Source organism: Trypanosoma grayi (assembly GCF_000691245.1).
Source record: "Trypanosoma grayi strain ANR4 Tgr_665_V1, whole genome shotgun sequence".
NCBI classification, from domain to species: Eukaryota; Euglenozoa; class Kinetoplastea; order Trypanosomatida; family Trypanosomatidae; genus Trypanosoma; species Trypanosoma grayi.
In genome coordinates this window covers 323-9,676 of record NW_008826284.1, presented here as the reverse complement: position 1 = coordinate 9,676, position 9,354 = coordinate 323, and the positions used below count along the sequence as shown (strand labels likewise).

At 52.6% G+C, this 9,354-nt stretch overlaps 8 protein-coding genes across 8 annotated transcripts; 6 read left to right on the top strand and 2 right to left on the bottom strand.

Annotated features, from left to right (window-relative positions):
- Window positions 1–412: 412 nt before the first annotated feature.
- DQ04_06651070 (hypothetical protein) lies at window positions 413–1,150 on the top strand (the record flags this gene model as incomplete). Its single annotated transcript, XM_009314815.1, has 1 exon — window positions 413–1,150. One exon carries the CDS (start codon window positions 413–415, stop codon window positions 1,148–1,150), a length of 738 nt encoding a protein of 245 aa, XP_009313090.1.
- Window positions 1,151–1,274: 124 nt separating this feature from the next.
- DQ04_06651060 (hypothetical protein) lies at window positions 1,275–1,649 on the top strand (the record flags this gene model as incomplete). The annotated part of the gene is made up of 1 exon (XM_009314814.1): window positions 1,275–1,649. The coding sequence occupies one exon, from the start codon at window positions 1,275–1,277 to the stop codon at window positions 1,647–1,649; it is 375 nt and encodes a 124-aa protein (XP_009313089.1).
- Window positions 1,650–2,176: 527 nt separating this feature from the next.
- On the top strand, window positions 2,177–2,572 carry DQ04_06651050 (putative retrotransposon hot spot protein (RHS); the record flags this gene model as incomplete). Its single annotated transcript, XM_009314813.1, has 1 exon — window positions 2,177–2,572. The coding sequence occupies one exon, from the start codon at window positions 2,177–2,179 to the stop codon at window positions 2,570–2,572; it is 396 nt and encodes a 131-aa protein (XP_009313088.1).
- Window positions 2,573–2,734: 162 nt separating this feature from the next.
- On the top strand, window positions 2,735–3,772 carry DQ04_06651040 (TcC31.12; the record flags this gene model as incomplete). The annotated part of the gene is made up of 1 exon (XM_009314812.1): window positions 2,735–3,772. One exon carries the CDS (start codon window positions 2,735–2,737, stop codon window positions 3,770–3,772), a length of 1,038 nt encoding a protein of 345 aa, XP_009313087.1.
- Window positions 3,773–7,327: 3,555 nt separating this feature from the next.
- Window positions 7,328–7,627, top strand: DQ04_06651030 (hypothetical protein; the record flags this gene model as incomplete). The annotated part of the gene is made up of 1 exon (XM_009314811.1): window positions 7,328–7,627. One exon carries the CDS (start codon window positions 7,328–7,330, stop codon window positions 7,625–7,627), a length of 300 nt encoding a protein of 99 aa, XP_009313086.1.
- Window positions 7,628–7,656: 29 nt separating this feature from the next.
- Window positions 7,657–7,998, top strand: DQ04_06651020 (hypothetical protein; the record flags this gene model as incomplete). The annotated part of the gene is made up of 1 exon (XM_009314810.1): window positions 7,657–7,998. One exon carries the CDS (start codon window positions 7,657–7,659, stop codon window positions 7,996–7,998), a length of 342 nt encoding a protein of 113 aa, XP_009313085.1.
- A 175-nt stretch (window positions 7,999–8,173) lies between these two features.
- On the bottom strand, window positions 8,174–8,482 carry DQ04_06651010 (hypothetical protein; the record flags this gene model as incomplete). Its single annotated transcript, XM_009314809.1, has 1 exon — window positions 8,174–8,482. The coding sequence occupies one exon, from the start codon at window positions 8,480–8,482 to the stop codon at window positions 8,174–8,176; it is 309 nt and encodes a 102-aa protein (XP_009313084.1).
- A 226-nt stretch (window positions 8,483–8,708) lies between these two features.
- On the bottom strand, window positions 8,709–9,137 carry DQ04_06651000 (hypothetical protein; the record flags this gene model as incomplete). The annotated part of the gene is made up of 1 exon (XM_009314808.1): window positions 8,709–9,137. One exon carries the CDS (start codon window positions 9,135–9,137, stop codon window positions 8,709–8,711), a length of 429 nt encoding a protein of 142 aa, XP_009313083.1.
- Window positions 9,138–9,354: the final 217 nt, after the last annotated feature.

Here is a 9,354-nt window from a genome sequence, read left to right as displayed (position 1 = left end):
ACGGTGCGGCAACATGCGCCCCAAGACCGGGAAATACAATACTGTGTCCCAGCGGGGCGCGGCTGGCCCTGGTGCCCTGCGGTGCCAAAAGCTTGGCGCCGCAAAGCCCTTCGAGGGGCGAACGTTGCTGGCGCTTGGCTTGCCATGCGTTTCGGGGCGCTTTTCCGTGACGCCACGATGGGGCAGCTGGCATCCCATGAGGGGCGATACCGAAGAAGCTTATCTTTTAGAGCTTATTTGAAGTTTTAATTATCAAGTTATTCTGAAAGCCTACTAAAGGAATGGTCAAGCCTTACCCAATCTTGTTAACAGGAGATCCTGCAATCCATCATCATTCTAATATTCACATCTTGCCGCTGGAAAGTCGCAAAGTGTAAGTTTTTGAAACGAAAGGTAAGTCACAAGGATCACAATGTTACCCACCAACCCCCAGCAGACCCCTTTGGATGCGGAATGGATGACGAGCCTCTCGGCTTTCAGGACGTTCGTTGAACATTGCGGTCGCACCTTCTTTTCGTTCGAGTATAGACCAAATTTTAGTACACAGGTCAATCGCGTCGAAGGCGCACTCACACTCGAGAACGGGGAACCGACCATTTGTCTGGAGAATGGTGCTAAAGCCAGTTTCGTTTCTTTGCGGCACTCTATGGTGTCGTTTAACATGCCAAAGAATGAGAGCTTTCTTAAGGCTTTTGACGATGCACGGGCGACCTTTCGAACTGAGTGGATGGCACTGGAAGAAAGCAAGTCAATACTGTATCAGCAGTATGAAATGGCCAGGGCACAACTGGCTGAGGAAAACTTAAAGATCCAGCAGGACGCCTACGCTCAAACGGCAGGATCAAACAAACGCATTAATCAAATTCAGCATCAGATTAACACGTTGGAATCGCAGAAAACCCAGTTGTGTGAGGAGAACAATCAGATGCAAGATCGGAATAATCAGATGCAGGCGTGGATTAACCAAAAAGAGAGACAGGGACTTCCAGCGCAGTGGGCGGCAACAGAGGGTGAAAACGAATTTATTTTTACAAGATGCCCACACGGTGAGACATACCGCCAAGATGGGCGGGCATGCAGAACGGCCTTTTACGGCGTTGGGGGCTCAACCCCAGGTGGGGGTGCGAGGAATTCAAAGGCTAAGGAATAAGTTCGTGGAAAAGGGTTTCCGACCAGAAGAAAATATCCGGACCTTCGAGGGCGCCTTGGGGTATTTATTGGGGACCTCCTCAGAACAGCTGCTGGCGGCTTATCGGGGTCTTTTTCCCTTACCCATGAAGCCTGGATTGAATCTTTGCCAGGCGTGGGACAACTTCGTGGCATGGATTTATGCTATCCGCCACGAGGGCATGTCGGCTGAAGAGGCGCAACTGGGCAGAGGGCTGTATTATCAGCTTCGGGTGGCCCAGGCGGCGAAGGAAAACCCCGGCGTTAATATCCAAACCCTTGCCAATGCCATCGGGGATCCCGGAAAGGAGGACGACCCGATTTTTCAGACGGTCCAGAAAACGAAAAAATATTCCGCCCCTCCTAGCTATGCGCGTGGTTTTCGATGCTGGCGCACAGGGCACTACAGCACAACATGCTATGTGCAGGTGAAAAAGACGCCATTTAAGCCAAAAAACGATTATCGGCCCCGGAAGCAGTGAACTCCGGGGCCGGGAAAGCATTGGAATCCTTACCGAGTGCTTCGGGCACGGCCGGGCAACCGGGAAGAGGGCGTTTCGCCGCGGGAAGGGCCCTACACGCCATTTAATTATGCCGGGCCTCACGAGCGCCTCCCACTCGGGGGGGTTCAGGTAAGACAGGTTCTTCTGCCCTTAAAGACCTCAGCAAACGAGATTATAGTTATTGCGGCACCGTCAAACAACCCATATGTCACGGCGCTGGCGTCCGAGGCGAACCGCATAGCAAAGGGCATGTGGACCCATTCGGCTTGGGAGCAAAGGGTGTCCATAATGCGAAGATTCTGCGGCTTCGTGGAAAAGTACAATCTAGAGGTTCGGGGGGAAAACGATCCCCTTTTATTGTAAGTCTACAACTGGCCAAGAGCAGCGCGGTGCAATACACAAGAACCTTGCTGACGTTACTGGCCTCAGGCCGGTCACCGGCTCAGATGATTTTGGCCGGTCTTCAATGAAAGGCGGCCGCAGACCCCATAAAACAGGCCCACCCCATGGAGAGATGGGAGCCGGATCACATCAGCAATATGCTGACCTCTGAAAACGATCGGGTGGCCCTACGACTCGCCTGGTTCACAGCTAGTCGATGGGGCGAAATCGCCCTACTCCGGAAGGAGAATTTCATTCCTCACCCTCAAACCAAGGAAGCCCTCATTGTAGATTGGGGGGCCCTCCAAAAGACTTTCAAGATCGACTCCCACAGAGCGGCGCGATACGTGGTTATCGGGGGAGAAGGTGCAAAGAGGGTGAGAGGCGTCACCACGGGAATGGTGGAGGGGGAAAGGCTCACGACGTTAACCACAAGGACATGGAAAATGTACTCGGACCATTCGGCACGACAGCGCGTTCCATCAAAAGAGGGGCACTGGCGCATGCAGCTGCAGCGGTGATCGAACACGATCTCGACCCTCGACTGCTGGCCCAGCTAGGGAAACACGCAAATCCCTAGAGCTACCACGCAGCACAGCGCGGTACATAAGGCCGTGGATCGCTTTGGTCAACAAATCCGCACACCTGACGGCATATATGTAGACGAGGTCAGCAAATGGGCGATGTCTCCATTGGCCTGTCCGGACAGAGGGCAGGAGAAGGGACAACTTTTTCAGGGGCATAGCATTTTGCGACGTACCCATCACACGCGGGTGGCCGATCAGAACGACGAACGCAGGCTACCGTTACAAAAGGTAGATGCGGATACTCTCTCACTGCGCTGGGCCTGGAGCCGACTCAATTCGACGGCTCTGGAACGGTTTAATACGGTGTGGGATTCGGTGCGACAGCCAGCTATTTCTAGGGCAGGGGAACGAGAGCCTCCCTTGAGAATGGCAGAAGGGGATGCCCGGGCGATGAAGAAGGCCGGCTTTATTCAAACCGCATCAAAGCTATCCACTACTGGATGGATTGTGCCTTTTACGGTAGTGGAGGAAAAACAGTCGGGGCCACGGCGACGTTTCATGGCATGGCCACAAGCTAAAAATGAACAAGAGGACTACGAGGCCATGGTTCCTCTAGGGCGCATTTCCCGTTACCTGGGTGCGGTGTGCAATGAGGCTGCCGCCTTTTTCGATCTCAAGGCATCCTTTTTCCAGGCAGGTTTGCCAGCCGAAAGACGCAGAAATTTCCGTTGCCGCACGGAGAAGGGGGAGCTGGTCGAGTTCACACGGCCTCCAATGGGGTATAAATGTAGTCCGGAAATCGCGCACGCGATCTCAAGAAAATTGGCGGGTGACCCCGAGGTGGCCAAACCACGTTATGCAGCCCCGGCGGAGTTAACTCTATACGTGCGGATTGATAATATTCGTATCGGAGGGCCACGCAAGAGCGTAAAGTCGTGGGGGAACAGTATTATGACAGATGCGCGCTATTGCGGTGCAACGGTGGGAGAGCACAAGGCCCCCACCGCGCGTTATGAATTCATAGGGGTTTGTTTCAACCACACTGCGAAGACGGTTTCCCTCAGTGACAAGACGTTACGGAAATTGAAGAGTGCCACACCCCTCCATAAGATGTTGGTTGGGGAATTGCAAAGCTTCACTTCACGCATGATGTATGCGGTGGGGGTTCGTTTTTTCAGCATTATTTCTTTTTGAAAACGGTGCGCCGAAGACTGTCGCGGCTCAACTGAGGGCCAATAGAGGCCCATGGCCCGGCCGCTCTACCCCCTTTTTCCCTTAAGATCGGACAGGGGTGGCTGGACACTTTGTTGCAGAATAATCCTGTCAACCCCCTGAGGGCCAAACCGACTTCAGGGACTTTAGTGTCCGACGCCTCTTTATACGGATGGCGTGCGCCTTTGTTTAAGGGCAGCGGGGTTGTGTGGGCCACAGGGGGGGCATGGGGGCACGCCCCCCGCATTATTTCACAGGCCGAAGCAAGGGCCGTAGGATTGGCCCTGCTCGCTTTCAAGGGGATTTTACCGGCTACACTCCATGCATGCGTCGATAACACGGCAGCGATGCATATTATGCAGAAAGGCGCACACATTACGATGCCCTGGCGGGGGGGGGCAGGGCACATCGACAGGGCGTTGCGCGACCAAGGCTTACACGCCACATGGGGCTATATCGCGTCGGAAAAGAATCCTGCGGACGGCATCTCACGAGGAGCAAAGGTTTTACCGACGGACATCGCAAAGGGGTGGGACTTGCGAAGGGGAGCGCGGGAGGTGGGTTAAGGGCGCTTTCAGCACCTTTTTTTCGTCAGTTTTAATACATGATTTTAACCCCCTATATGGGTAATGCCTTGCTGTATGCTGGAACGCCCTCCAAATATGCAATCTAGGGGCATTGTTTTCGAGATGGGAATTGGATATTAGGTTTCCCCTACTCTTTCTTTATTTAATAGAGGTAGGTAAGGCACAGACCATTCGTTAGAGGAACGTGCGGTATAAGCCTTTGGGTGGCACCTTTTTATCGAATTAGTTTGGCAGAACCAGGGCGTTAAACCCAGCTATATGTTCTCAGACTTTAGGCGTCTGAATTCCCAAATGGAATTGCTGCAAGGTACGAATGGTTGAATTAAAGAGAATTGCTCAGCTAGAACTGTTACTGCACCTATCCCTGGCAGATGCAGCTTCCTACCTAAGTTCTGAGCACGTTAAAGTCCACACTTGGATGAACAAGATTCTGTTCAATTTTTTGCGTAACAAAAGCTTCAAAAGGAGCCTCATATATTTAAGGAACATGATATAATGGTGTTTCACACTAATTATTTGAAGCATACAGTCAGTAAAGAATTGCGATGCGTTACTTCAAACCTTTTCACATGCAAGCTTGCCTAGAAAATACACAGCAGCTCCCAAAGCGGTTGCACCAAAAACAGTCTTTGCCCTACTGCCGCTAGGGGAAGAAAGAAGAGGACAATAAATTATTGCCGTTTTGAACCCTTGGCCCCTTTTGTTCTTCTTCACAGAGGGGAAACCCCATTTATCAAGTGAAAAGAATCAATGATTTTTCCTTTGCAGATGTTTTACAACTCATGAAGAAGAAGAGCTGAAACCGTCCTTAGCCCGCCTCCCGCGCGCTCTTTCACAAGTTCCACCCCTTGGCTAGGTGAAGCGCTTTTACGTTCTCGCCTCTGAAAATGGCATCCGATGATTTATTCCCCCAGAACATTTAACGCCGTGCAACGCTCACCTTAAGACCCTGCAGTGCCCTATCGACGGCCGTCGCGCCCAGCACCAGCGTGTCCGAGTGTGTGTTGCTTTTTGCCATTATGTGCATTACATTTGCGTTTCCGACACATATGCGCAGAGGCCCCTCCAGATGGCGGCGGAAAGCCTGTAGGGCCAGGTGGGCCACAAGCGCTTCGACTTTGGAAATTATGTCAGGCGCCCCATCCCAAGCGCCACCAGATATCNCCCCCCCCCCCAAATTCCTAAACAATAAGGCACCCCATCAGCACATTGAGGCGTCTGGGGCCAACATTGCGGAAGTAAGTATCGGCCATAGGAGGCTAACTGGTTCATCTCCAAGCAAGCCCTGTAGTTTGCCCAAAATTTTTATACACCACGATACCGCCTGCGAAACATGATCAAACTGTACTCCGATAAAATCATATTTTTGGCAACAGTGCCGCTGCTCGCTGGCTGTTGAGCCGCGCTGGCCCATGCTTTGCGATATGCGTTTTTCCCGCCGGCCCACTGATACGCATGCCACTTATACATGCGTGAATCCGCATTCTAATAGGTTTTGCATACCGCAGCTCTATGGTGCCAGGGTCCCCCTCCAAACCCCTTCTTATGGTGTGCATTATCTCAGGGCGTCGCTTGTCCCACGTTGGAAGGCGAGTTGCTTCCACTAACTCGTCATGTGCTGTCTGACACATAAAATTTGGAAGTATGTTGTTTGGTAAAGCAGCTTGAAAAAAACGAAGCCTTTAAATCAAGCATGGCAGCTGTTTGTTAAAAGCTGCGCTCAGACACTGGGAAATATACCACAGGGAATTCTCTCCTTCGTAATCATTTTTGGCGTTCATTCCCCTTGGAAACGCGATAAATTGCCGCCGAAGACCCGCCGGTTTACCCCCTACCACCGCGAACGGCATCACCCATCTTACGGTACGATGTTCTGAAGCCTTGCTGATGACACCGGTCTTTTTAATGAGCTTGGCGCACCACTCTGAAATACGCAAATTGGACTGCTGAGCCGGCTGGGGTGCCGTTGGTGGGCTACACAATATCCCCCAAACCGCGTCAAAACGCGGATGTGCCTCGGCATGGGTCCCCCACCTGGCCCAAAGAAGGGATAACGAGCCCACACCCACCCGCTAGAATGGCAAAATTTCTTCCTCTTCGTGTGTGGCCGCCCTTGTTCTGCGTGTGCGTCGTAAAACGGTGCGGCCTTGAAATAAAGGTTGCGCCCCTTTCCGCACCGACACAGGCTGGATCCACGGCTGTTTGACCAACCCCCAGGCATGTCACATCCACGGCTCCAACTCCTCGGACATATTGGTTGTCACGGCCCAATGGCCTATACAACGCACTCTGCCCAGAGGGGGCTCTAGTGAGCCCGCGTGTTTTTCCAACTGCGCCAGAAAGCAGGGGCCCAAGTCGTGCTCCACCATGGCGGCTGCTGCGCGCAACAGCGCCCACCTTTCGATGGAGCGAGCTCTCATTCCGTATGGACGGAGAATGTTTTCCATGCCGGAGGTGGTGGTTTCGGTAATTTTTTCGGCGCCGGCCCCTCTTATAATCACGTGCTGCGCCGCTCTGTGCGGGTCAATCTTATGCGTTTTGGGGAAGAGCCCCCTCCAAAATCAACGATTAGAGCCGTTTTGCCCCATGGATGCTCCGAGATATTTCCTTTCTTGAAAAGGGCTATTTACCTCAACAACTGGAAGTCGCCGAAAATGGCCTTTAAGCGACTCTGCCCCGTTTGCGTGCCAACGTATCACCGACCATGCCGGGCACCAAACGCAACATGGCCCGTGCTTGTTTTGTAGGGTCTCCGGCTAAAGCCTTCCGGGGGCTGGGAAAAAAACATTTGCGCCGGCGTTCACTATGCTTCCAACAGGCAAGCCAACGCTTCTTGTGTATCGGGTCGCCCTCCCCCTGGTTCAAATGAAGGTTAACGATAAATAAGGGAACGATTTATTTCCGGATATACAAACCGTGCGTGGCCACAAACTCGAAAAAGCGGCGCAACATGGTTTCCTTTTTGTTACCGTGCCGACGGGTTCCGTATGCGCATTTCATACCTGTTTTTCTCCGATGCAAGGGCCACGGCATAGAGGTTGTGGTTCGGAGCGGGAATAATGGTGACACCCTGCGCCGATTGGTGGCAACTCTTGCGCAACATTTGTGCGTTCTTTCCTTTTACGAGCCCCGGCTGCCAAAAAGGGGTTATGCCTTGGCGTTTTCACTCGTTCCCTTGTTGGTGGAAAGACTCCAGCCCGGCATCTATCCCCGTAATGGTTGCAAGGCGCGATGGCTGGGCCTCACGTAAAGTTTTCCGCGCTGCGCCAGCCAGAATATATGGACCCCCATAATCCGATAGCCCTGCAATTAATCGTCCCGGGGTCGATGCTCGTTTTTCCTCTTTCTTTAGGGGCGTGCGGTATTCACGCGGGGGATGCTGCTGTAATGGCCCGTCTTCCCAAGGCGATGGCGCTGCACTTTGCCCGACGGATGGGCGACGTACCTCTTAGCATTTTGAACCGCCTGTGCGATAGCATCGCCCTTACCAAGGGTTCCACCAATGCCCCCCGTACACCATGCAACCGCACCCCCTGGCTACCGCCGGTAGCGCGTAGGGGCCGCAGCTTGAGGCACAGCGTTCTCTCTAATCGAGTCATTTCGGCGGTGGGCCTCGCTTAGCGTATGCCGCGCGCCTAAAATTAAAAACAGACCTACGCATGCGTGTACAAACGGGTCTGTGCGCCTAGTGGCTGGAAAATGGCCCGGAACGCAGCCAGAAGGTGACCCGGCGAGGTGTTCAGAAGATTAACCATGGCACCTTTATAAGCGTATGCGGCGTCTTCCGGCCGGTTCTTCATGCCCCACGCTTTCCGTCTGAAATCCTGTATTCCGCACCCCCCATGTTCGGGCGATATTCAGCGCCGCCCCCTTTATATGGTACGGCGTCCAAAACCGTAGCCGAGGCGATGTTCATCCGCTGGCCTCCGGGGGCCGTGCTGAAAAATTGTTTTGATGGCATCTTCTGCATGACGTTCTGCGACGGGAACGGAAGAGCGGTGATGTTCTCCATCGCACTCGAGTTCTCCTTTGTTTGGTGGGCTTCTTCTATTTTCACCCGGATTTGTCGCAACTGTTGATGCGCCTGGGCCAGTTGTTTCCGCATCTTCTGGAATGGTGCGCTGGCAATTTTCTATATTTGAAACGTTATATCTGCTAGCTGCGGCCGTGCGCACTGAGACTGGTGCATCAAGAAAGATTTTTGTACAACCAATGACGCCCATTCGGCGCCCAGCGCCGAGCGTGACGCCCCAAATGCCATAAGCAATTCCGGCCCACACGGCATTGCGAAAGAGGCTATGGAGTAGCGCCGGGCTCCCCGGGTGAACACTTTATTCCCCCCCCCATTCATGCAACTGGCGTGCTTCCCTCCATTGCGAGGGGGCCGCCGATGTGAGGCTGCATATCTGGCGACCCCAATGGGTGTGCGCAAAAGGAAAAATCAAAAAGCCCATTTCGCCACATGAAGGCTGTGAATACCTGCGCGGCCGTCTGCCCTTCCACCTCGCCATAGGTACGTCACGTTGTGCTGAACGTGCGTATACATACTTCTTGAACTTGATTTCAAAACATTTACTGGTTTTGCCGCGTGTTGTAGTTAAAATCATAAAGGGATCAAAGATGCATTGCCGCCTAAGCACAGTAACAGCATAAGTTACCGGACGATTCCTGTCGCAAGCTGCGAAAAACTCATGTGCAATTGGCTTTACAAAAAAAGAAACCTTGCGAATGCTTCCCATAAGTGCGAGAGATGCCACCATCGTCCAAACGGATACCTTAACTGTTGCTTGTGCAGCTAAAATGTTGAAAAATCCTTTTTTAACAGCATATTCCAAGGAAACATCTCAGCGCATGTATCCGATTCCATTTAACTTGATGTCAGGAGATCGTCCCTTACCACTCAAAGCGTTAAGCTATTAAGAATAGTGGCGTGGAATGAGGTAATTCAGGATAAAATCAGTAAGGTAAGTTTCCCAA